General features: G+C 40.7%; 1 protein-coding gene across 1 annotated transcript in view; it reads right to left on the bottom strand.

Annotated features, from left to right (window-relative positions):
• Positions 1-513: 513 nt before the first annotated feature.
• The window catches only part of GMDS (GDP-mannose 4,6-dehydratase), a 416,552-nt gene continuing 391,394 nt past the window's right edge, over positions 514-25,671 (bottom strand). The window contains exons 10-11 of the mRNA XM_054284932.1: positions 1,975-2,043; positions 514-1,468 (exon numbers count right to left, since the gene is read on the bottom strand). Of these exons, the coding sequence (XP_054140907.1) occupies positions 1,406-1,468; positions 1,975-2,043 (132 nt within the window). The 3' untranslated portion in view covers positions 514-1,405. The remainder of the gene's footprint in view (positions 1,469-1,974; positions 2,044-25,671) is intronic.

Here is a 25,671-nt window from a genome sequence, read left to right as displayed (position 1 = left end):
CCCCACAAGCGCTTTGAAAGGAACAGCCCCAAAGGAAGCGGCGGCTCCGATTGCCGGGCGCGCTCCGCTCCGCGCCGCGCATTTCCCGCGGCACCTCCGGCAAATGCCGCCCTTGAAGAGCGGAGCACGGAGCGTCCTCCCGGCTCCCCCGGGGCTGCTTTCCAGCTCCCTCCTGTCACCTGCACCACTTCCATCATGGAACCGCTCCCGGGCACAACTACCCCCACATCCCGCGACTGGTCTCCTTTTAACTTGAGGTTCCCCCTAGACGAAGTTAAAAAGCAGGAGATGCACTTCAAGTAAGTGTATCTCCTGTGTGCCTCCCTCCTGTGAATCTTGCTCTTTGCTCACTTCCAGGCATAAAGTGAAAATGATGGGAGTAATTGGTGGGTGGAAGATACTAAACCAACGGGAAATGTATGGGCTTGACGACCTCTGGATAACCCAGGTACCTTGGCACAAAAAGCAAAAAAATATTTACTCACCTTGAAGTTTCTAATTTTTTAAAGCTTTTTTTATTTATTTTGTTTTTATTTCTTAAGTCATCTTTCGAAATGCTTCAGGCTCCTGTCTGATGTTTAATTATAGTAAGCAGGAAGAGGGTGGAAGGGGAATGGTTTGATTCTTGGGGGAGGGGGTCAAAAATCAAAACACCCTAATCTCCCCGGATTGAGAAGGTGCTGGACAAAAAGGCTTTCTGTGACTCATGCACACTCTGAAATGAAGATCTGAAAAACATATACAAGCCCCAGCTTGACTGGTTTGAAAGCGATTCCAGCAATTAGGAATTAATTCAGCATGGTCAAAAGGCGATTTCACTGCAAGTTATATCAAGTTATCCAAACTTTTACAGAGTTCAGGTGCTGGGAATGGGCTGCTGGGGTGGAGGTAAGGCTGCAGGAAAGAAAAACAAGAAGTGTTCAGGAAAGGCAGAAAGGACAAGCTGTGGAACAAGGTCTGGAGGCATGGTGAGCCCATGTTTGCACCAAAGGTCTGCTGATGTGGAAAAGGGAGGAGTGGGGGGCAGGGAATGTTTTTTTTTTCTCAAATGGGATTAAGTACTAAAAATGTGCTGGAGGTCCTACAGAACAGAAAGACAAGTCTCAACTAAAAACGAAATCAATGGGTTCGGCTGATCAATTTTTCAGGTACAGTATGATCCTTCCCCAGTTAGTGGCAGAAGACAAATTTAGCCCAGGCAGAGCTGGGCCTGGGATGATGTATGGGGCAAGAGGCACTGGGAGGATGTAGAGGGTGGAGGCAGGAATAAAACTGGTCTTTTAGACACAGGCAGGCCAACAATAAAACCATCACAGGGAGGGCCAGCTGCCCACCCTGGTGGCTCATGGCAGTGCTGGCCATCTGTGGCATGGCTCCTGTGATGCCTGCTGGGCCCAGCCAGGGCTCAGGCATTGGGGTTGTTCCTCATGAGCTCCACGTCAGCGTCCACCATCTCCCTCACCAGCTCCTGCAGGAAGGAGAGAGACATATGAGGCCCCAGTGCAGGGACAAAAGGGCAGTATGTCAGGAATGCCCCAGAGCATGACAAGTCCCCCCTGGCCCCCACAGCAGAACCAGGACAGGACAGGGCTTTGTTGGGCCCTTCCCACAGCAGAACCAGGACAGGACAGGGCTTTGTTGGGCCCTTCCCACAGCAGAACCAGGACAGGACAGGGCTTTGTTGGGCCCTCCCAGAGCAGAACCAGGAGATGATTTTGGGGCCTTGTTTGGCCCTCCCAGAGTAGCCCTGGCCCAGGCCCTGGTGCGTCAGTGCGCTGCTGTGCCCTGGGATGCCCACTGCTGCCACAGTGTCTGCTTTCTGTAAAGCAAGGATCCATGCAGAGGCACCCAAAATGGGGTTTCTCAGGGTGCCCAGGTCACCCCACACAGAGGTGTCCCCCCTCCTTTCCCCTCCCTGGGAATTGTTTTTAGAGGATGTGAACACCCAGCAGGTACAACAGAAGGACCACTCACATCAAACGTGACTCTGGGCTTCCAGTTCAGCTTTTGCCTGGCTTTGGTGCAGTCTCCTTGCAGAAAATCCTGTGGAAAAGAAGAGAGAGGGACTGCAAGGACTGCTACCGTCCCCATCCTGATGGCCTCCCCATTGCTCCTGCTTCCCTGCGGGCTGAGTGTGGACTCTCACTATTGGACTCTACCAAGGACAAATTATTTCTCTTGAAGATGCAATTTTAGTGGAAGCTCATATGCCTATTAAATCAGCAGGAGGCAGCATCCTTTTGCCAGGCTATTTCAGATGGAAAGAGTTATTTTTTGTGTGTACACAGAGGGCTTGAACTCCAGCCTTACAGTCATACAACAGTGAATATTTTATAAGACGTTATTGTACATCTTAGTCATGTTAGAGAATGAGCTGAATCAAATTCTTTTCCCCTGTTTGTTTAAATAATATAAATCACAGAGCAAAAAAGGCACCTAGTCTCTTTCAAATAAAAACATGATCACTGACAAACGATGCTGAAAGATTGTTATGGGTGTGGGTAACCACATGCAACACCAGTAAACATCCAGCTTTTGAATGTGTACATATTTTTTCCCTAGAGTATTTTGAGTGCAAATAAAAGTCTAAATATCTCATAAATGAAAAGAAATTGCCTTGAAATCATTACAGAAACCAAGACTTTGGTCATGTTCACCTTACTGTTCAAGTATCCTTAAAAGAGCTACCACACCAAAACAATCCCACAACCAGTCATCAAACATAATGTAATAAAATTAAACAAAGACAAAATCTCCTTTAACTGCATTTCTAATTGAATACAAAACCTAACTGTGTCTTTCTTTAAAATTGGAAGACAGTGTTTAAACACTTAGCTTTTTCCAAATGTATGTGTTGATTGAGTAAAATATATCATCTCTTCTCACAAGCTGTATATCTTTGTAGCAATAAATAATAAAATAATATCTGTCCAGGTTTAAAGAAACCCAAACAAACCCAGCTTGGTTACAGAACAACGAAGTTAAGGATGAATTCTTCTCTTTTATTTGACTTTATGGTGGTAACACAGCAGGCTCTCCAGAAAAATGCAAGAATTGCTTTTTCTCTCCCTCTTCCACCCTCTGACACCAGCGGTGGAGCTAAGGAGCATTTTGTGAATGTAGATTTTTTTTTTTAACTTGTAATACTGCATGCTACATTTTTCAGATGCTCTCTGTTATCTTATGTGGTTCAGGTCATGTTAACTTCCAAAATCACCTCATCCTGTGCAGTAAAATGTAGGAAATTCTTCTTCATAATTGTGCACGAGAAAGGTAGACAGCATGCTTCCAGGAGCAGAGGAAATCCACCAGAGGAAATATGGCACTGAAGCAGGGGATGTGGAACAAACACGTCTGCTGAGACTTATTCCAGGCAGCAGTTTTACTAGCTCAGTCTTTAGGCTAAAAAGCATTTCATCCTGCCTTCAGAAGAGAGTAAACAGATGGATCAGAAAAAAATGATATGAAAATTTAAAAAGTGCCATGATTTCCTTAAATTAGACTAAATGATTTCCTATTGCAGCCCTATAATGGGCTTTTTGAAACTGCAGCAGACATTTGAGGCCAAGTCATGCAAAACTGCATCAACTTGAGGGATCCCCTGGAGGGTCGTGTGAATATGGATTGCAGAATCTGGTTTGAAATGGGAAAGACGCCCATTAACTTTGATAAAATTTGGATCAGACTCTAATGTGCTCATGGAGGTATGTCTTTTATCTGGAGTTCAGTTAATTTACATACACGTGTATATATATGTGTCTGGAAACAAGGAAATCCTTCATAAAACAATAATTTCAGTATAAAAACAATTGCCTTTTATTCAGCCCTAATTCAAGCCATTAGCTAGAAGTGAAGTGTTTTAATATCACCTAGTTTTCTGTCATAAAAGCTATATCATCAAACTTAGATTTTCATTTTTATAAATGCTGTGTAAGTAAAAATTTTACATCCACAATCTTTGTATCAAAAACATAGTTTGAAACTAATCCTTATCTAAGATATTGGCTTCCCATTTTAAAGAAAAAATGACTAGGAAGCACAAAATAAATTGCCATGGCTTGCTGTATGTAGCTGCATTCTGCTTTTGAACAGCTTGGGAGCAGTCTTTTAACTGTCTTGGACAAATGCTTTTTCTTAAAACAGATCATCTAAAAAAATACTTTACCTAATTCCAGCCCTTTATTCAAAAACATAAACACTCATCTGCTGAGTAGGCCAAAATATGATTGGGGGTAGGCTGCAAATCAGTAAAAGGGAAGTATTTGCAGTGCTGGATTATACACAGAGGTCACAAAAACAATTAGTATGTTGAAGCCATATAGGTATAAAATCCCTCATGTTTTTCCTTTAAAAAAATCACAAGCTTTAACAATAACGCAGTAAAGGTATTAAGGCATAATCTGTGAGAAAAAAAGGAAAAGGGGGAAATAATGGAATATTTAATATATATGATAATACAAATTCTCCAGCTGACTTGGGTTAAAAGATTTTAAGTGGCTCTCCTGAAGAAGTTTGTGTCCTTTTGAGGAACAAAACTTTGTTAATTTATTTGAAAACAGCATTTCAGAGAAAATATCTCCTAGGCACTTTTGAAAAGGTTCACTGAGAGAAGTTACTAGGTACAGAGGCCAAATGAAACTATAATATTAACACCATATTACACCTAAACTCAAGGTTTGATTGTATTCTTATTAGCCAAAGCTTCGACACTGAATGGAAATGATGCCTGGAACAAAGCTATTCCTGACTATTCCTGATTAAAGGATTGTATTGCAGTCATGTTTCCTGTATTTTTCTACAAGTAGCTCATAATATGAAAACAATAAGGTAATTACAATAAAATAAGAATATTAAAAGAAAAAAAAAAGCTTCTCTTGGAACAAAATGACTGCTTGTTTATATTGTTTAAGTCTTTCACTGAAACCAGAGATGCATCTGTCAGGCTTCCAATGGGAAAAAAAATTCCACAAACAATCCCACCATCCAAAAAACCCCCTCTGGTATATTAATCACTAAAATGTATTAAGTTTTCAATAGCAGGGCATCACTTTCTGGAACTACAACCAGATCAGAAAGCAAAGAAAGAAGAGATCAGATTCCATTGGAGAAAACCTGAATTTTTATTTTTTGGGCAGTGGGGAGGTGGTTTGGGGAAATGAGGGGTGGTTCTTTAAAAACATCTGCTGCTGAGCATAAACTGCCCCATATCCCTACTCCTGATGGAAAAGCACCTGATGAAATGACACCACTTGAACACCACTTCATGTTTTGTATTCCTGCAGGATTACTTTTTCTGTGCCATTGTGCTTTGCATACTGACAGGAAAACAAAGCCCTTTGACTCCCTGAAAACTCTGAGGGTTTAGATACTGAGCTTAGAGTCTATAACCCTGAAAACACTGACTAAGGCTTTCTATTGTTTTTACAGCACTCAGATCATGAACATAAAATCAAGCCTTTGCTTTTTCTTATCCATTTTGTAAGGAACAAGTCCTTATTTTCCACGCAAGCAGTTAACATAAGTGCCTAGTAATGACAAGTTTTAATGGCACGCTAAGACTCAGAAACAATGTCCAGGTAAATATTTAAAGGGAAGGAAGATAGAAAGACAGCAGTCAAATTCCCTGTTGCCACTTAATAAGAGCAAGTAAATTCTCCTATGGCTTTATATGCAGCTCACTGTCATATGACTGCCTCTCAGAGAACAGAATGAATTCATATGATGTGAGTTTTTCTGTTTTACATTTTCTGCAATTGAGGCTGTGTAACTGTGTAGAAAATACCCCATTATTAAAATTTGCTTTTGTGATTATTCAATTTTGTTGTACAAATGCACACACACAAATGCATACAGATAAGCAGCAAGAAATTTGTTATGCAATGTGGTAAGGCATTTTTAAATTTGGCTTTTAAGCCATGAGACAAAAATGTAAAATATTTTAATGTAAATATCACATTTCCCAAGCTCTTGTTCTGAGTGTCATTGCGACTCCTATTTTGTCTTGAGCAGTGATTGATCTGGTTTCACTGTGCATTGTATCACTGTCTCATTCAATTAACTTTAACTGAAAATTTAAAGCCTCAAGACAACGTAAGAAAAAGGAGATAGTGTGGCCTGAAAGAAGGCCAAGGCTTCCTTTATTACTACAACCCAGTTGATTCCCTTTCAAATGTGCCTTCACTGAAGCCAGCACCCAGTGCCAGCTTTTGCTTTCTCTTACACTAGAATAAAACTGAGATCAAGTCCTCAGTAAAACACCTGTGATGGAATTGTGCCCAGCTCTGCCTGCTAAAGCACAGACAAGGCTTTACCTCTAAAAATATACAAACTTGATCTAAGCACACAACAGTATAACTGCATCTGAAAAGCAGCCAGGGTTACGTTCACAATCAGCACCACTGCTTGGAAGATGATTTGTTACATCAGGGCTCCCATAAGCAAAGAGCACTGACCCAGCTTGGTGGAGGCTCTGGCTTGAGTGTTTAGCCTTGCACTTTTTTGCTCAAGATGTTTTTTTCAAAAAGGGTTTCAAGAACAGAGGGGCCAAAGTTTCCTACAAACTCCACCAGTGTTTTATTTTCCTTATTTTCTTCTTAAAACCATTACCTTTTAGCTTTAACTTATCCCATTAAAAAAAACGAACAAACAACAAAAAACCAACAAAACACATAGACAGTTGATTCAACTGCAATTTTGTGTTTTTATCATTATCATAGAATCCTAGAATGGTTTGGGGTGCAAGGCACCTTTAAGTTCATCTGGTCTAACCTTTCTGCACTGAGCAGGGACATCTTCAACCAGGTCAGTTACTCAGAGCCTCATCCAACCTGACCTCAAAGGTTTCCAGGGATGGGGCATCTTCCACCTCTTTGGGCAATTTGCTTCAGATGCTTCAGTGTTTCACCACTCTCATAATAAAAAGTTTCTGCCTTATATTTTGTCTAAATCTACCCTCTTTAAGTTTAAAACTATTGCCCTATTACCCTTTGTCCTATCACAACGGGCCCCATTAAAAATTTATATCACATGCATATATATACTAAAGTTTATCTTATGAAATAATCTCCCCTTTGTGTACTTCCTGAGACATTTTACATTTACAGATGCTAAACATTTAGCATTTTTTAAAGAGGGTTTAAGTAGCAAATCTCAGTAGTAACACCAGCCCCACAGTACATATGGTACTGTGCATGCACAGTGCATCTGCTGCAGCTTATTGCTTGGAGAACAGCCTTGCTGAAGTGTTGCAAACACATCAGGAGACTGAATGCATTGCTCACTAGGCAGTTCTTTCACCATCAACCTTATCCCCCATTCCCTCCCTAGTGTTCTGCCATACTTGCCACCAGGCCCAGGGACATCGTGCTTTAGCCCAGATGCAATACTGGAAAACAGTTTCTGTGACTTCTTTTGAGCACTCTGTTAAGAAAAGTAGAAATGTCTGACTAAAGCAGAGCTGTAGAGCCTGTAAACTTGTGCCTTACTGGTGCAAAATTCAATGCACGGCTCAGCCAAGCTTGGACCAAACCCCAGAAGGAGTCACAGTAATGAGCACTGTGTCTCCTGAGCGCTGCTCTGCCTGTTCTGGAGATCCACGGGACAGAGAACACTGCCTTGGCTTCCCTGCAAAGGGTAGTATTTGTTATAATATCTATAGTAACAGGGATGAAAACCCTGTATAATCATAAAGCAAGAGACTCTTATCTCCATAGTAAATGTGAGGAGACTGAAGATAAAACAAAGAGAAGAGCGAAGCCCAAGCCTAACAAGGAGCACAGTAAACATCTCCAGGAATTTAAGATGAGCCAAAATGTGTTGTCGCTCAGTTTTCATTTTTTCTTTCCACTGTTCTTAGAAAAGCAAAGTTGTGGAGCAGTTAGGGTACCAAGGGAATAGAAGAATGCCAGCGAATTTGGTTCCTGATCTAAATTTGTTTTAATGCAGCATGAACAGACTGCTTTCCACTCTTGGGTCAGCAGTCTTTTGCAGAAAGACAGTATTGTTCGCAAAGAACCACAGGAAAAGGCAAAAGGCAAAAGCAACTAATAGGCTGAAACTCACATATAACTAAATGCCATTGAAAATAAGAGGCACAATGTTTTTTTTCCCCTAGCATGTTTTCCTATGCAAATCCCCTCCCTATTCAGAAAGTTTAATCTTTACTAAAACCATGTTGAGGAGGAAGGGAAGGGGAAAGAATGACTTGAGGAAAGGACTGATTCTGCACGGCGCTGAGCCCCTGTACATCCGAGGGACCTTGGCAGGCTGCGAGTGCTGGGCATCTTTAGGGTAAGGTCTTATCTCGGAACCCCCCTGCACTGCAGCAATAAGGCATCAACACAAACCACACAGTCAATAAAACCCGAGCACAACCTTGGCTTTTCCGCCAGGAACCAGGGGCGTAAGAACAGCGGCTTTATCTTATCAGTTTGATAATCTTTAATTTGACCAGCTTCCAAAGGGTTAAGGCAAATGAACTCGGAACAGCAATAAACATTAGGGCGATAATAACAGTAATGGAGCTCCTCTCCCTCCTCCTCCTCCTCCCCTTCCCCTCCCTCCCCTGCGCCTTTTCCACTTCGCTGTTGCCTATCAGCCCCAAGCGAAGCCGAAGCCAGAGCTCTCTCTCAATGACAGGGGGTGATAAGAGACTCGAAGAAAACAGCAAGCTGTCTGGTCTGCTCAGGAAGTCGGGGACGGCTGGTATTGTCCATCAGCGGGGCCACGCGGCGGCCGGAGGCCGGGAACAATGCTCCGCTCTGGGGAAATGGGCTCACTCAGCGCCGGTCCTGGCAGCCCCACGACCAGCGCAGATAAAGCGCCGGGGCAGGAGGGGCTGGCCCCAGGTGCCGCCGGCGGGCCCGGATCGCTGGGCCGGAGGCGCTGCCGCCGCTCTCGGCCGCGGGGAGGGAAGGCCGCGGCCCCGGGGCCAGCACCGGCGGAACTGCCGGCACAAGAGCCCCTCACAGGGCTGAGCGCTACTCAGATCTGTCCATGTGCCAAGCGAAGCCTGAGAAACATCTTAGCCAGAGCCGTCCCTCGAGTCAGATAAAATTCCTGCCGAATTACAGCCCGATATCCCCGAAGGCAGTGCTGAATTTCACTCGCTTTGGATCCGGAGCTGACCTCGCTCGTCAGGAGCAGTCCCGCACAGCTCTGTGCCAGGGCATCCCGCTGCAAGCGGCACCGTGGCTGCTTTTCGGGCTGCCGTGCCTGAGGCAGTCCGGAGAATGTTCCCCCTGCAGCAGGGAAAGCCCTGCTGCCGAAACAGCGAAATTCCTGCAGCTGGCTGCAGTGAGGCGGGCGCTTCCCTCCCTCCCAGTTTGCCCTGAGGCCCAATTCTGCATGCCTGGGAAGACCTGGAAATTGTTCCCCAGCCTGGATGTAAGTGCAATTGTAATCTCAGCTCATGGCCCAGCAAAGTGCCAAAGAGGCTTCCGAATAGCAAGATCATTTGTAGTTCACAGGAATCCCTCTCCTAAAAAAGCAGAGAACTTCTGGAGGAGAGGAAGAAAATCAAACCCACTCCATTTGCCATATACAGACCATAATTATGACAGCACAGGCATGAGGGCTGGACACAATCCCAGAATCAGGGAAAGGTTTGGGTTGGAAGGGACAGTAAAGATCATCTGGTTCCAACTCCCCTGCCACGGGGAGGGACACCTTCCCCTCTACATGGTTGCTCCAAGCCCCATCCAGCCTGGCCTTCAACACTTCCAGGGATTGGGCATCCATAGCTTCTCTGGGCAACCTGTTCCAGTGCCTCATCTCCCACACAGTAAGGAATTTCTTCCTAATACCTAACCTGAACTCTCTTACAGTTTAGTTTAAAGCAATTCCCCCTTGTCCTCTCACTACATGCTTCTGTATAAAGTCCCTCTCCAGCTCTCTAGTAGGTACTGGAAGGCTGCTCTGTTTATATCTTCTTTTCTTTAGGCTGAACAACCTCAAGTATTTCAGCCTGTCTTCACAGGAGGTGTGCTCCAGCCCTCTGACCACCTTTCCACTCTGGTCTTGCTCCAGCAGAAGCCCTTCCTTCTTGATATGTTGTATTGGATCATCCAAACACACACATCACAGCTAAAATCTTAAGCATGTTTGCTAAAATGCAAAAGAATAATTATCAAAGTAAGATTTTCCTACTCTTATAACAAAATAGAAATTCTCTTTGCAAATGGTGGTACCACTCCCACTGACTTCCACTGCTCTGTAGCCTGGCTGCTGATGTGGGAGCTAACAATTCCAAGTTTCAAACTAACCTGGGCATTAAGAGGTGTTTGAATAATGTGGGTTTTGCATGGCATGGGTTAGAAGCATTTGTGAATTTTCCTTTTACAGCAGAGGTTTGGAGGAGGTTGTATAAGAGCATGTTTCTTCAGACTCCCTGGACAAATGCGTCACGTGCACAGCACTAAAAACCAAGACCCTGAGAGAAATGAACCTCTTTCATGTAGATGGAGATCAACTGTAGTATAGAAAAAGAACAGGTTTCTTATCTTTTCATTGGTACCTTCAAGTCCTGCTTTTGCTCACTATTCAATGAGTTTTCCTCTTGGTTTACCTGTTCTCCACTCTGACAAGTATTTTGGGGATAGAGAGTAAGATAATAATGTCCTCATCATATGTGGTTTTATTGTTGCATTATGTATATTTAGGTGAGGGCATGATACCTTTAAAATTTTTATGTGTAATTCTCACCTTTTTTTTTTATCTTCTCTGATTAGTTTTCTCATCACTCCCTACTCTTCACATTTTTTGCAGAGATCAGGAAATCACTTTGTGAAGTTGTTTGACTTCAGCTGGCTTTTTTTTTTTGTGCAGGAATGAATGTCTTTTTCAGCTGTCTTTGCTGACTGACATGTCAAGGTGAATATGAAAACTGATAACCCCAGAAATCCATGCTGCAATCCTACTTAATTTCTTCTCTTCTTCCACTAAAAGATACTTCATTTATAGCAACTTAAATTGGAAATGTAAACAAATTCAGTTATGATCTCTGGTCAATAACAAATAATAAGTAACAAAACAGTAAACATTAGGACAGCTATCTTGTATTCTACTTACAGATATTTATCCATCTACTTTTAGAGCACTAAGCAGCAATTTAATAAATGCAGATCTATGAACTCAGGATATTACTTCTTCATAGAGTTATAATTTTTCTTTTACAGGATGCATTGTTTGTGATGATTTTGCTACCCCATGGACATTCATATCTGAAAAAAAATCATGGCATTTGCTATGTTAGCATCAAAATGATACTAAAATATTTTTTTGAATGGCATGCTGTTATATTTGCCCTAATAAAAAGAATTTATTCAAAATAGAATTTTTCATCTAACAAGCATGTAATTGAAACATTCTAATTAAATCACCTGTAACAGCAGTTCCTGTCTTTGCCCTTTTTTCACCACACCAACTGAAGTTAGGTGGGAGAGATGTCACCCCCTTCCTTAACTCTTACAGTGTTACATAAACCTCTGTCCTGCTGAAGCTTGTGGTAAAACCTGGGGGAAGAAGACAGAGAGAAGGTGGATATTTCTCTCTTCCTGTCTTCCTCCCTGCCGTGGATCAATTACTACATAAGAGTTAGCATGGAGGATGTTCAGTCATTTCTCATTGTTTGAAAGGAACTTGTAAAGTACTCCCTCCCTACAATATGGGGCATGAAGAAGGGAGCTGCCATTTCTCTGGACAAAGTCACAATCTGCCTTTTACTGCTGGCTGTTTTCTTTAGAAGCAGCCTCCCTCTACACAGCCATAAACCCCATCTAATTTATGGGATGCATCACCTTATCCCCCACCCCTCACTGCATTCCAATTTCTCAATAAAACCCCCATCTGATTGGAAAACCTTTTCATGACAAAATATCTGGAGAGAGTTTAAGCTGTGAAAAGCTTAAAGGGAGCTCAAGAACTGAGATCTTTTTACCCAAGGGGGAAAAAAAATTCAAGCCCCCATATGGAGGGCACTCAGAACATGATACTGTGGGACTCCTGTCTGCAAAAATGAAGATATCCTTGCCTGAACACAGTTACAAGACAAGCAAGAATCCACAAAAGGGTTAAAATAAAACAAGGTAGGATAATTTCTGATGCTGAGTATGTCCCAAATGTATTCTCCTGTGCACTTCATAGAGAAGGAAGTCCAAGCAGTGGCCTTTCACATGACATCATAAAAGCCTAATTTATCACCAGCCACCAAACATCTAGAAAATCATAACATCCTTTCAGGAAAACCATGTGCAAGATAATCAGACTTGCTTTGATGAAAGATTTAGTGCTTGAGTCCAAGTAGGACACTACAAAGAAGAACCCTTTGCAGGTAGTAGCACACAACAATGCACGTCACATATAATGCTTCAAACTCACACTTTATTCATTAAAAAGCTTATGCATTTCCTGTCCATAAACAAACATCTTTTTACTCTACTGCATGTGTGTTCAACCAAACCTGCTCAGATAAAACACTGGTCACTGGTTAAGTCCAGACAAGGTGAATATCTCTTTTACAGATGCAACACATGCTAATGCTGCAAATAAAGGCACTGTGCTCCCCATTCCCTCATCTCACAAGTGTGTTATGGATGTGGGTGAGTATTGCCACAGCTTGTCATAGCTTTGGAAAGGATAAAGTCCTTCCAGCACACTCAGCATCACAGCTATGCTGAACAGAGGGATGTACTCCCCCTAACAAATTCCAAAACATTCTGCCAAAGACCTTGTCTCTGTGTCCAAGGCTCTCACTGTTCTGCCTCATCAGTTTTTGGTGACTGGTGTAACCTGACTGTCTTGATGGAAAAGTACTGCTCAGCAAGCAGTATATTGCCGTAAAATCAATTGGTTTCACCTTTGCAAATGAAATAGAACAAGTCTGCTGTTTGTGTTGATTAGGCAGACAAAACAGCACAAAACAATTAATGAATGGCTACAAATACCAGCTGCATGGTGTTCAAGACTTCTTTTTGACTGTAATGGAAGTTTGTTGGTGTGTATTTAAAGATGCACAGATTCCAATTGTCGTGCAGTTCACTGATCCTGCTGCTTAATGATCTGACCCTTAGGCTCTTGCTGGTCAATGGACACAGGTTCTTCTGGTCTGACTGGAAAAATAACCGGATTTTCCGCACCATTCTTGGTAGTTTGTTGTTGCATATTCTCTGATCTTCATTAATAAAAATAACTTCCTATTACATTTCCTGCACAGGAAAGCCTGGGAAAAAAAAATCATAGTTTTTCCTATGACATCTTTCATTTTCAGAGGAGACATTGAACTCTGCCACACAATCTTCCAATAAATCAATAAAATGAATACAACTCTCTTATTTTCTTTTTAAAGATCAGTATTTTGTTTTCTTCCATCCTTCCCTTACCTTGGTATTTAATTTCTCTCACTTTTTTTTTTTGTTTAAATATTTCCCATGTTTTGGTGAAGTTATTTTCCTGTAAAGTCCATTTATCTGTTTTTATTGTAAGACATATTTCTTTCCTGATTTGATGTGTCTCCCAGTCTTTCTCTTTCATTCAAGCTTGTCCCATTTCTCTTTTGAGCATCAATCTCCTGCTCACAAACATCATCTTAAACCTGGTCTTACTTTCCTATCTCTCCTTCATTGTCAGAACAAGTTCCCTCACACTGAGATTTATTTCTCTTCTCATTTCTACTATAGTGTTCTTTTCACTTGAACATTTTTCAATTTATTTTCTCTCTGTATCATTACAGATTTGTTCCTTTTTCTTTTCCAGTGGTACTCCATCACACACCTGCTTTTCTTCCCTCACGATTTTGTGTGGAACATTGGTTCTGGGAGACAATTCATATTACTAGTAACACAGCAGAGATTTGCTGACAGGGCTGAAACTATGTTGAAATAAGTTTTAAAGAAGCAATAAGATATCCTAAAGCTCACAGTGCCAGTGTAAGTAGGGGTAAAAAGCAGATTCATTGACTGCTATTACTATTCACAGTAGCTGCCTATAAAATTCCACAGATTTGGCAATGCATTAGCCATATACACTTTAAAAGCATGACTAAAATGCTCTGCTTCTTTCCAAAGCATCACCAAGTGTGTATACCACTTCTTAAAATCTGTCCTCTCAATGACCTTCTTCTTTTAAATACTTTCAATTAAAGAAGAAAGGAATTTTGGATCTGTTACCAAAAACTTCTTCATTACTTCACCCTGCAGCGGTCAAACATGAAAAACTTAATTACAGAAGGAAAACAGTTAGCATTTTCTACTGGTCCTGCCCTACTTACTAAACCTCCTCTAGTCCTACAATTAAAAAGCAAGCAAACTGTTCAGGCATACACAGCAGCAGGCATGGGCTCAGAATACTCCAATGCTTTCACCTGTATAATGTTTAAAATGTGAGATGCCTCATCAATCACTTAACTCCTCTACAAGGAAAGTGTCTCTTGAGACACTCACACAGGAATCATTTATTGCCAAGTTTCAATGTGAAAGACAGAGCTGTTCCACAGACAAGCAATCCTATTTTTCATTCATGTTTTGGCAGGGCAGAGATGCCAGGTAAGGGTCCCATTATGCATTGCACAAACACAGAAATGGCAGCCCTTTCTCCGAATATTTATCAAAGTCAAATATCACCTCCTGGAATATTCTGTTAGAATTCATCTACAGCTCCTTTTCAGTGCAAGTCACCAATGAAACCTTCTGGCTTGATTTACTTTCTTTGACATATTCCAGTGTAATGGCAATACATATGAACACACAAAGCCACGAATTTCAGAACTTACATGTATCTACCAGGAATCTCAATAGCAGATGAAGAAAGCTAGATAAACATCTTGGCAGCTTCATTCCACTTGTAACCTGAGCAAGACTTCAACAAGATGTATTATCACTTAGACAATGCAGAACTGCTTCACAGCAGCACAGCAGTGACAATGAAGGACCACCACAGAAGATACAGATTTTATGTAATTAAGCACAGGAACAACATTCCAGTGGGAAGAAAGCACTGTCACCTCCATTTTATGAAGCTAGGAGGCAGGATGATTTAGGGACTTGACTAACACCTTGGAATGAGAGGGAGGAATAAGTAGAGAACTCAGATTGTATCCAACCATTTCCCTCTGATGTATAGCTTACTACAGGTGAAGAAGCCAAGCATTCACATCACACTGCATCTGGCACAATTTGCCCTGGATAATTCCTTGCCATTGATTTGTAGTGAGCAACCCCTCAGAAGCAAACTGCTCCAAGGATGAGTGATCATACAGCACCTTGATGCAACAGGTGGCATATTTAACCACATGTTTCTCATTTGTCTACAATTTCACTTTATTTCTGCCCCTGGATTTTCTTTTATAGTGTCTTTCACATAAAAATCAAATACTCATCCTAGCAATACTAAAATATTATCATTGCTTCCTCAACTTTTCCACCCCAGGCTGCTGCTGGAGAGTAACAGAACTTATGAGTTTATTGGGTTGTCTTTTCTTCTCTAGAGACTTAACTTTCAGATGGAAAGCACACAATTAGACCAACTGTATCTTTTACAAGTAAAACAGTACACATTTTAACTGCATATACTGCAGTAAAGGCCCACAAACTTACTATTCCATACCTGAGAGAGCTCTTGCTTTTCATAGCATCTTTTGGCATCATTTGTATTTAAATAATAACAGTCAGGATCATTTTCATCAACATGAGAAAAAAAGAAGTTCAGATCTAATCAAGAGACAGTTGTCTCCTGACACTGCCTGCTCTATGCTTGCTTGAGCACGTAGGCAGCAGCTGGCACTTCCACAGCTTGATCATTACTACTGCTCTTCAAATTATGCCTGTCACACAGGTTAGGAAAACATGAGTAATTAAACATAAACAGCATCATAAAATAATAGTAAGAAAAAAATTAATAATCATCCAAAAGAGTGTTTGGGGCAACTCCCTACAGCACCTTGGATTTCTGCCCCTTCTGCTCAGACAGTTTTCCTCTGTGTGCTTTTTAATTATTTCCTTCATGAGTCCTTTAAGGCAAAGAGGTTTGTACGGGCGGGAAAAAACACACGTACTAGAACCGATGAGAACAGTGATATGCCAAAAAGAGAAATGCCAATTAAGTATTCCTCAACTACTGCAGGCTCACTCTGAATTGCTTATGGCAAGGACTTATGCCTCACTCTGAAACTGTTTGAGATGCATGGATTTTAAAGGATTTTAAATGCAAAATTTCAGGAGCTGCTTGTACCTTATTTGATCCATGAACTACAGCTGGTCACTTGGTGCAGCATCTATCTTCTGGCCCATCAGCTCCTTATGCCACGTTCAGCATTTAAACCATGTGGAGGTCAGTGCAGGAATTCTGGAGTCCTCCAGCTCGGCAGTACATGTAGATGTGTGCTGCCTTTTGCTCAAATAGTCAACAACCAACCTAATTCCTAGCTCAGTTCTGCTACAAAACCAGCACAAAACAACAAAACAATAAAGATTGAGACTTAGGACCATGTTATTAACAACCCTAAGCAGGCTGTTGTAGCCTATTTTTGTGCACATGGTTACTGGAACTGAGCATGCAATTCTGGTAATTGCATACAAAAATTACCAGCTACATGAGTAACGGGACATTTGTCATCTGCAATTCTTTCTGTGCAGGAACTCTGTGAAACGTGTGATCCTTCATGATAGCAGACATGCAAATGCTATGTAAGAGAACTACTGTTTTCAGCTGCTTTACATCCAGAATAGTTATTCACATATTTAACTAGAAGGTGCAACCAGCTCGATTTACTCCCACTGGGTCTGTGTTTTGCATGGGTATGAATTAGACAAAGTACGATGTAGGGAAGACTCGTGCCTGTCTACATAAGAGGAAAAATAAGTGTAGCAACATACATAATGTTGACCACATTCAAATCATATTAAAAGAACATTTAGAGATGGTTGTTGTTCTCATTAGGTAATTTTTGCTCATCTGTGTGCCTCGTTATGTATTTTCATACAAATTTCAGCATCTCTCTGAAATAAAGCTCTTCTTCCTATAAACCCTAACTGCTTCAACTTCTATATTCAAGGCTGAAATTGTTTAACTGACCTCATCAGAGGTGCTAACTAGCTTACTAAAAGTGTGCCAGCAATTCAATACACCTGCTCATGCTATCTAACAGAAGTTTTGAGAGAATGGCTATTTCTGGGGAGGAGGGACTTGCACATTCTCATGCAATCTCCCACTGAAATCATCAGGAGCCTGGCCAAGAAGTGACTGAGTGGGCTAAATACAGCCCAGGTTTGTAATGTTCATCATCAGTGCTGGTAGCATCCCACCAGGCTAAACTCATAAATCTGACAGTAGGAAGAAATGAACTGTCCCCATGTGCCATTACTCTTGCTCTTTATATGTCTGCTTGATTTAGTCCTTTTTCCACTAATGTGACGTAAAGACCACTAAAAATCAACAGCAGATTCTCTCCTTGGCTTCAGGGCTTGCTTTAAGCTCTTTCTTTCACAGTATCAACAGATAGCATAGGAGGCACATCCAAATTCCTTCCTCCTTGGATCAAGTATTGTTGGGTATTCCCAGTATCTCCAATTGTGGTTATTTTAATCTTCCATTTGATGTTTTTCTACCTGTCTTCCATTTCACCATTCCCTTCCTCCCCATCTCCTTAAAGGCTCCCCTTGCTGTCTTCCTATGTCTCAGCTCAGTGCAATTCCCATCTTATGCTTTCCTAAGGCTTTTCTACCTTTGACACATATGAATATACTTCAATCTTTTGTCACATCTCTGAAGAGGGTGTTCAGTTAAGTTAGCTCCCTTCACTAATCAGCTTTTCAGCAGAGTTTGCTTGCCAGGACTGGGGAAAATTACACTCAGATTCATTAATTAAGATATAATAAACTTCATGTGCTATTTAGCAATGTGCCATACGTGGTAATTAAAAAAAAAAAAGGTAGATGAAACCAGAGGAGACCCTCTGGCTCGTTTATGGACTCAAAGTATTTCTGGGAAGGTCACAAATCTTCAAGATATCTCCACAAATTAGATTTTGCACTTGGATTTCTAATTTAGCTGAAAGATGTGTAAAAACACATGCAGCCAGACAGCTCTTTGGCTATACATCTAAGGAAGCTCAAAGCATAAGTTATTACTTCCAAAGTCAATTGTAACTTATGCTCACTAAATTGGCTCCAGATCCACCCTTTTCAGACAGTAGTATAAGAATAATTTATTCTTCTGGTGAAAAGCACCCATTTTAGCTAAACCACACCCCCATCTGGGAGTCTCACCAGCAGAAGTGCCAAAGGCAGAGGGATTCAGAGGTGCGAAGGGCTATTGGGGGCTGGTGGAACAGGAGTGAGTAAAGCCCAGTATGTAATAGAGTCTGTCAGCACGCTGAAACATATAACCTCTCCCTAACACAGGGGGTCCACAGCACAGATCTGAGAGGCAAATTTGTTCCTGTGGTTCAATCATCACATTTAGATGAAGAGTTTTCCTTGCTTTTAACATCCATGTGATTTATACCAGAAGTCCTATGGATAGTGGTGAAATCATTGCAACTTTCTGCATGTTTTGATCTACATCCTCAATGTGTATCTTGTTTTCTCCCATTGAGAATGTGCTGTACATAAATATGGTACAAGAGGTTTGAGAGCTCTGATTTTAGACATCTGCCCCAAATGCCAAGTTAATTGCCTTACCAGTGCAGAGATAAAAACCCCTACATAAACCGGGAGCTTTTCTCTCGCCTATTATACTGAGTTGAATGAGGTATGTGAGTTCAGCCCCTTGCAGTGGCAGCAGTGACTTGAAGCTATCTGTGCCACAAGAGAGTTAACATTCCCAGGAGAAATTGCTTCACTAGCTGTCCACAGAAACACTGACCTACATACAAGGCTTTTCTTTCCCCAGGTGAGCTCCTGCATCAGCAGCTACCTGACAGGAACCTCCTCATGGGAGATTTTTAATAGCAGTAGCTGCTGAACGAGAGGGAACTGCAGAAACACACTTGTTGCCAAACTGTGTGTTTAGTTGGAAGGAGGAGAAACAGATGGGGAAATCACTCTTCAGACAGTGTTTACTAGCACAATCAGCACCTGAGGCAGCACTTATTCAGGTGCTGAAATTACAGAGGTAAGTTTTACGATGAGAAATCTATTCCTCACATGACAGCTATATTTCTCGTGATGGATCATAAAAAGTAGATGATCCATCAGATAACCACTTGATTGCAATGTGCATCACAGTAAAACCATCAACCTTCTGTTTTGTTTTACGACCCTGGTTACATCTGGAATGCTTTCAAGAAAGATGTTGATGTTTGCTTTGGGTACAAACTGACTCAGAAAACTTAGTGGTTTGCTACTTACATAGTAGTAGATAGTAAGAATAAGGAGGAATGATAGCAGGAATACCTCCAATTTTTCTACCAGGAAGATAACTTTATTACTACCAATATAATTTTATTGAATATTCTTTTTGGATTGGACCATAAAGAGGATTCTTAATTGTCTAACACTTTTCCTTTTCAGTCTAACAAACTATTCCTTTCAGCTGTCTATTTCCTCTTTCATTATAGATCTTTCCCATAACTACTACTTTCCATACTACTAATAGTAATGATAGTAATGAAGTCACTATTTGTAGAACTCACCTAGTTCCATATTTCTATAGTAACAGTAACAGCAATTTCTTGTCTTTACACATTATTTTTTGTCAGACAATTTTTAATTCTTGTCCTCTTAGAGGCGGAAAATTACTATTCCAAGTTGGCAGAGTAAGCCACAAATAAAATTTCTGATTCATCTAAGAGTATGTAGTAGAAATGTGAGCAAATTGTAAGCAAACACCCCAAAGAGATAAGTTACCAAGACCAATTTTTGCAAAAATGTAAAGATTTGCTCTTGGAGATTGTTGTGATCTCAGCAGAGCGTAAAAATTGGACAAAAAATTGTCCTTACTGATGTGCAGTCTGTTTCTGTGCTTGGCAAGGTTACAGCTCCATTAAACAAAACAAAACAAACTAACCCTCTGTTCTTTCACAACTCTGCCAGGAGGGCTTGCAAGTTCTCTGGAAAATTGAGGTTGCTCTGAAACTGTGGGGTTGATCCATCACATGTTGAAATAAACAACATTGAACCATAGCTCAATATTCAAATCAGTTCTCCATGCAGGAATAGCATGTCTGTAACAAGCCAGGACATTGAGTCACTTCATTCTTGACCTTAACCAAATGGGTTAAATCAATATATATTTCATACTGCCCTGCAAAAGCTCATCTGTGCTTGGTATTAGCAAATAATTTCATTCATTCCAAGTACCAGACTTCAGTCATTTTTTTTCTGACTTCATGATAAAATTCAGATGTTTTAAAAATATCTTTCTTCCCTACATGTGCCCACCCAAGCAGCAGCAGCAGGCCTTCTGCTACAAACTTGACAATGAAATCTGCTCTTGGAGAAAGACCAAACGTGGAAAACTGCAGCACAAACAAGAATTGTTTTGGAAAATTGTGACTGTACCAGCCTGGGGTAGGGATGTTGAAAAGGAACACATTTTTGCCAGCTCAACAGACCTTATCAAGCTCCTACTTTCTTGACAGACCATGAGTCCCTCAAACCTCTTATTGTACAGTCCTCCACCGCAATTATATTGGTCTGAGCACCCTTTCACATGAAATCTCAGCCTACCTTCAAGTGAGTGCAGACATCTCCTTATCCTACATCTATAGCCTGAGCTAGGCATCAAAACCTCCCACTGTGTTTTGCCCAGTCACACAAATGCATTTTCCTTCTGCAATACTTCCTGTAGAGATCCAGCTGGATCCTAAGGGGTCTCTGAGTGGCAGATATCTGTCAGCAAAGCTAGCTGTGCCTCTGTGTCTGCCAAATCACTGAGCTACATGTGCTGGGTAGCAAGGAACAGAGATGAAGGGACTGACCTTACCTTTTTACTTTGCTATTTTACACTACAGGTATTGGGGAACAGGATGGATGAAGAGAAACAAAAATTAAGTGATGAAGATGCTCTGCTCTATATCCATAAGGACAAAATGGGCAAGAATAGGGAGTACACTTAGAAAATAGATGAGCTGCCTCTCTGTCGAGAAGCTGGTGTCCTCATTGAAGTCCCTAGAGATTCTTAGGTGACATTAAGATGATGAAAGGAGCTTTAACACCTGCTTGTTTGTGTGCAAACAATGCCTCTTTAAGATCTAGATCATGCTGCATGTAATAAAGTACTAATGGGATGGAAACAAATGTACTGGTGGGGATGAAGAGGGCCTGAATTACAGAATGGAAAGGAGATACCAAGCAATACATCTTCTTCCACTCTTTTGGGTTTTTTTTATCATAATTGCCAAATTTAAGCTAAGAGGTGTAATTAGAAACTGGGAGTTTAAAATAAGCAATCAGTGTCTTGCCTGTACCCACAGAAAGTAACACAGATACATGCAAGTGTTGCCACTGTTTCTACAATATTCAAGTTATCCAAGAGGACTGTTATTTCATTCTTCAGAGGACACACTGCTATTTCAAGTTAAGAATTATTTCTATTTAAAAACTCATATTTCATTGTAAAAATATAAGACCTCTGAAATACAGGCCTTTATCTACAAAGTCAAGAAATACATTAGAACCAATACATTGGTTTTTAGATGCTTCTGTTACAGCAAGCACCAGCTATCAGAAGAATAAAAAAAAGAAAAAAAATAGCCACCTTTCTTTTCCTTCCATATGGTTATTAATTTCTTTTATTCCAGTTGGTCTCTACAGTATGTAAGCAGTGTCCTCATATGTGGGAAGACAGAAGCTTCTATTTTGTAAGGAGAAATTTCTTTTGCAAGATAATCAAACTGGAATTTTATGCTTTTTCTACAATGGTTTTAAGAAGATAGCCTCCATTTATCTGCTTATGTTTTCAATTGTTGATACAATAAAATGTGGATAAACTCTGATGAAGCCCAAGAAAAGGGAAAGAAATTTGCATATTTTGTGAAGTGTTATCTGATACTGCTTGCAGCTGGGGAGGGTCAATCCTGCACCTTTAAGTATAACATTTAAAATATCTCCTTCATTATAGTTAACTTCAGTAAAAAGACACACATTTCAGCTTTGCAAGATTCTGCACTAGGACTTCGTAGTACACTTGAAGGCTCTGTCCCCCCCCCTTCAACAATATCTCTCTGACAAAGAGCCCAATTTTCTCATATTTTAATTGAGCCTAACTGGATCCATCTGCCTCATGTCTCAGCAGTTACTCTGAACCTTAAATTCCATTCTTATGCCAGATCGCTGAGATTTGAGTCCTTTTTAAGCAGAATGCTGTTTTCTCTTTAAATTCTATATGAGGGAAATTTAAATTTTAGCACAGATGTTTTCACAGCAGTGAAGAGCTGAATGAGACACTTGACACATCACTGCCAAACTTTCTAAAGTCAAAGGCAATGAACATATGGCTGCTGCTACTCTGCCTCGTAGCCCGCTCGCTCTTGTTATGATGCTCAAAGGTCACATTTTTACAACTTGCTACATTCTTCTTGAGGCCTGGACCTGAAAGTGTGTTTTGGCTGTCACAGAGACCATTTCTGTCCTTGAGCATCATGATGGGCAATGCTTACAAACACCTGCAAATGGAGATGAGAAATACCTCTGCCAAGTAGGTGTCTAAAATGGACACTAATGTAAGGAGGCATTTCTACTTTCATTGCTGGCAGCCAAAGAGAAGGCAGCATCTAATAAGTAGGACCAGTGAGTGGCTGAGTATGTGTGTGGGAACAATGCTCACAAATTGGAGCATTATGGTTACTTTTTCATTGGCAATTGGAGAATCGCAGTATCATTTTGACATAGCTTGGCCACAGACATAGTTTTAACTGAGTAATAAACACATATCATATTTCTACAAATGCTATTATAATATCACACAGAAGTAACTCCTGCTGATTTAACAGTGCTTGGAAAAAATAATACAGTATCTGTCTCCATGGAATAAAATTCTTCAAGATCCTGGCAATTAGCTGAATGAAGCAACAGAGGTAACAAAAATACTAGAAGTGCTAAATAACTAATGGGAACCAAATTCAAGCAGCTTCCCCTGTGCCAAGAACCACAGAAACCTGATTTTGATTTTAGGCAGTTCTGCATTTAACAGAGCTCCTAGTGGTTTATATTGGTATAAAAATTAGGATGCCTTCCCATGAGTTCAGTCTTGTCACTCTTCCTAAAATGCAGTTTGAAGCAACAATAAATCAAAATAAATGGTATATAAAATTAGCAAATTACTAGAAGTGTGAAAGGTATTTGGTACGTCCTGCTAAATGCTTTGGTCTGGACAAATCTTGGATGAAGTATTTTGAAGTCACTGTCAAGTGCTGAACTATTCCACAAGAGATCTGTCTTCTGTGCTCTCCAAAAGGCTGAAGGGCAATAACAAAGCATGACACACCTCTCCAAATATTTAAGCAACAAAGAACAATGGTATGAGACAATATTGCAAGATAGTGTTGCATGCAGGGAGTGTTGCTGGCCTTGAAGTCACCTCTTGAAGTGTGGTAACACCTTAGGGTGTCTCCTGTCATTGCATCATTTAAATATGAACTAGAAAAAAGAAACCTTAGACCTTTTAAGAGAGGAATTATTAGCAGATGGAAGCTGGTGGAGACAGGACTTTGATTTCTGCAGTTTAATTCCCACCTGAGTTTCATCTATGTTCAAAAGGGTGCCCAGTGAGCACATCCCATTTTGGGGGCCATCTTCTGACAACTCGCTGAAGCAAAGTGGACTTTGGTCACTCTTCTCCTGCATTGCTTGGTCCTGTGGGTATCCATGGCTCTGATCCACCACAAAGTTTGCACAAGATCTAGTCTAAACTCCAAGATGAATCTACCCAAGTATTTCAATATCCTCCTCTCACTGAGCAAATATTTTCAGGTATCATTCTAACTCAGAAGTTTTCCATGGTTGATTCCAAGTGAACCTTTTCTATCGCAGTGTTTGTATTTGGCTACCTGCTGAATGAAAGCTGTGGCTTTCTATGAAGCTATGCTGGGAAGGAATTTGGCCTATTTGCTTTAAAACATAATGTGCTAAAAAAGATGAGACATGTGATGCCAACTGGATGTATTTTATCTTGAGTTGTTTCAGATAAATAGGGCCTGTTTTCCAGTAGGCTGAAGTACATTCATGGGAGCACTGCTTCACAGGAGGTAAAAAGGAAATGCTTCCCTTTCAACTGCAGTCATCTCACTGTGTTGAAATCCAAATACTCAGAATAGCACTGTAATCAGAAACAGGAGATGGACGAGTTTAAATTATGTCAAATTTTAAATAGATGTGCAGTGGATCCCCTTGATTAAGAGGGTCGTATTTCACCTGCTAGAAACTGAGGATTGTGTTCCCCATTCTTCTGCAAAGACAACTCTGACCACGCCTTATGTTTGCCGAAATCATTACTGACATCGCTCACTCTGCAAGGGGAATATTGCCTATGAGCAGGGAAGTGAACTCCTGCTTCATCATGGGTGTCCACTGCTACACACTTTGAGAGGCACACAGCATGAAGGCCCCAGGATGGTGAGTATCTCTGTTATTGGATACAGCAACCATGATGCAACCAGTCATGAATAGGGAATAATGTTTCACTAAACAGCATAAGTACACCTAATAAAAGCAAATGCTGGGATGTCTGTTTAAGTGTGATTTTTCAATCAGGCTTTCAAGAATATGATGAGCTAGCCTTTTTGTGCTGACACCACTGGACTTCCAAGAGGTGCAGGTTGGTTTTTTTGTCCAAAGTCAATGCCTACAGGACTTGTGGATTTTGCTGTGTCACCTTTATGCAACCACGTAGGTCTGACATAGTGTTCCACAGAACCAGAGCTGAACACCATTAGTTTATCAGGTCAGGATGCTGGCTTAACTTCAAATACAAAGCTTAGTGCATTTTCAGGTGTTTCGGGGATATTGTACACTGATCTTACACAATATACAAATTCATGAGTGTTAGCAGTGAATGGATGCACTAACTCCCTTCCCTAAAACTGAAACAAAATTATATAGAGAGCCACTTCATGATACAATTGCCTTTTTGAAGTCCTAAACATGCTTAAATCGGTGTAATTTTTGTTAGCCCTAAAAAGAACCCAACTCACAAATCAGCAGATCTTCAACTCAGCAGACTACATGTACATTAATGAGTGAAACAAGAAATACACCCTGTATCAGTGTCAGGTGAGGATACAGTCATGCACAGAGATATAATCAAAGTAATAAAATGATACAAGCATGTTTTAACATGTTTCTGTTTCACTTTTCATGTTTACTTAACATCAGCTCCATATGTAATGAAAATGAATTGCCTGGCTTCAGTCTTGGTTAGCTAATGAAGTGTGCTCAAGTGATACAGACTTGGAATGTTTGAAATACAGATACTTTGTAGAAAATCAATAAGCCAAAAAGCCATGGCATCCATACAGGAAGAGATAACTAGGCAACATTTATACAGTAAGTGTGTAAGTAAGAAAAGATTTGTAATTGATCTGAAGTTGTAATAGCTCAATATAATTCTTACAAGAAGTCTCTAGGCAGAGCTGAAATGTTAACTTTTCATTTGCAAATGCATAGAATCGATAAAAAGTAATTTCCCATAATAATTATTTTTATGCTTCTTCTATTGTAATTTGTAAATAATTAATAAACA

Source organism: Melozone crissalis, unplaced genomic scaffold, assembly GCF_028551555.1.
Source record: "Melozone crissalis strain CALT ecotype California unplaced genomic scaffold, PUWL_Pcris_2 ptg000042l_1, whole genome shotgun sequence".
In the NCBI taxonomy this organism is placed as follows: domain Eukaryota; kingdom Metazoa; phylum Chordata; class Aves; order Passeriformes; family Passerellidae; genus Melozone; species Melozone crissalis.
This window is presented reverse-complemented; position numbering and strand designations above follow the sequence as displayed.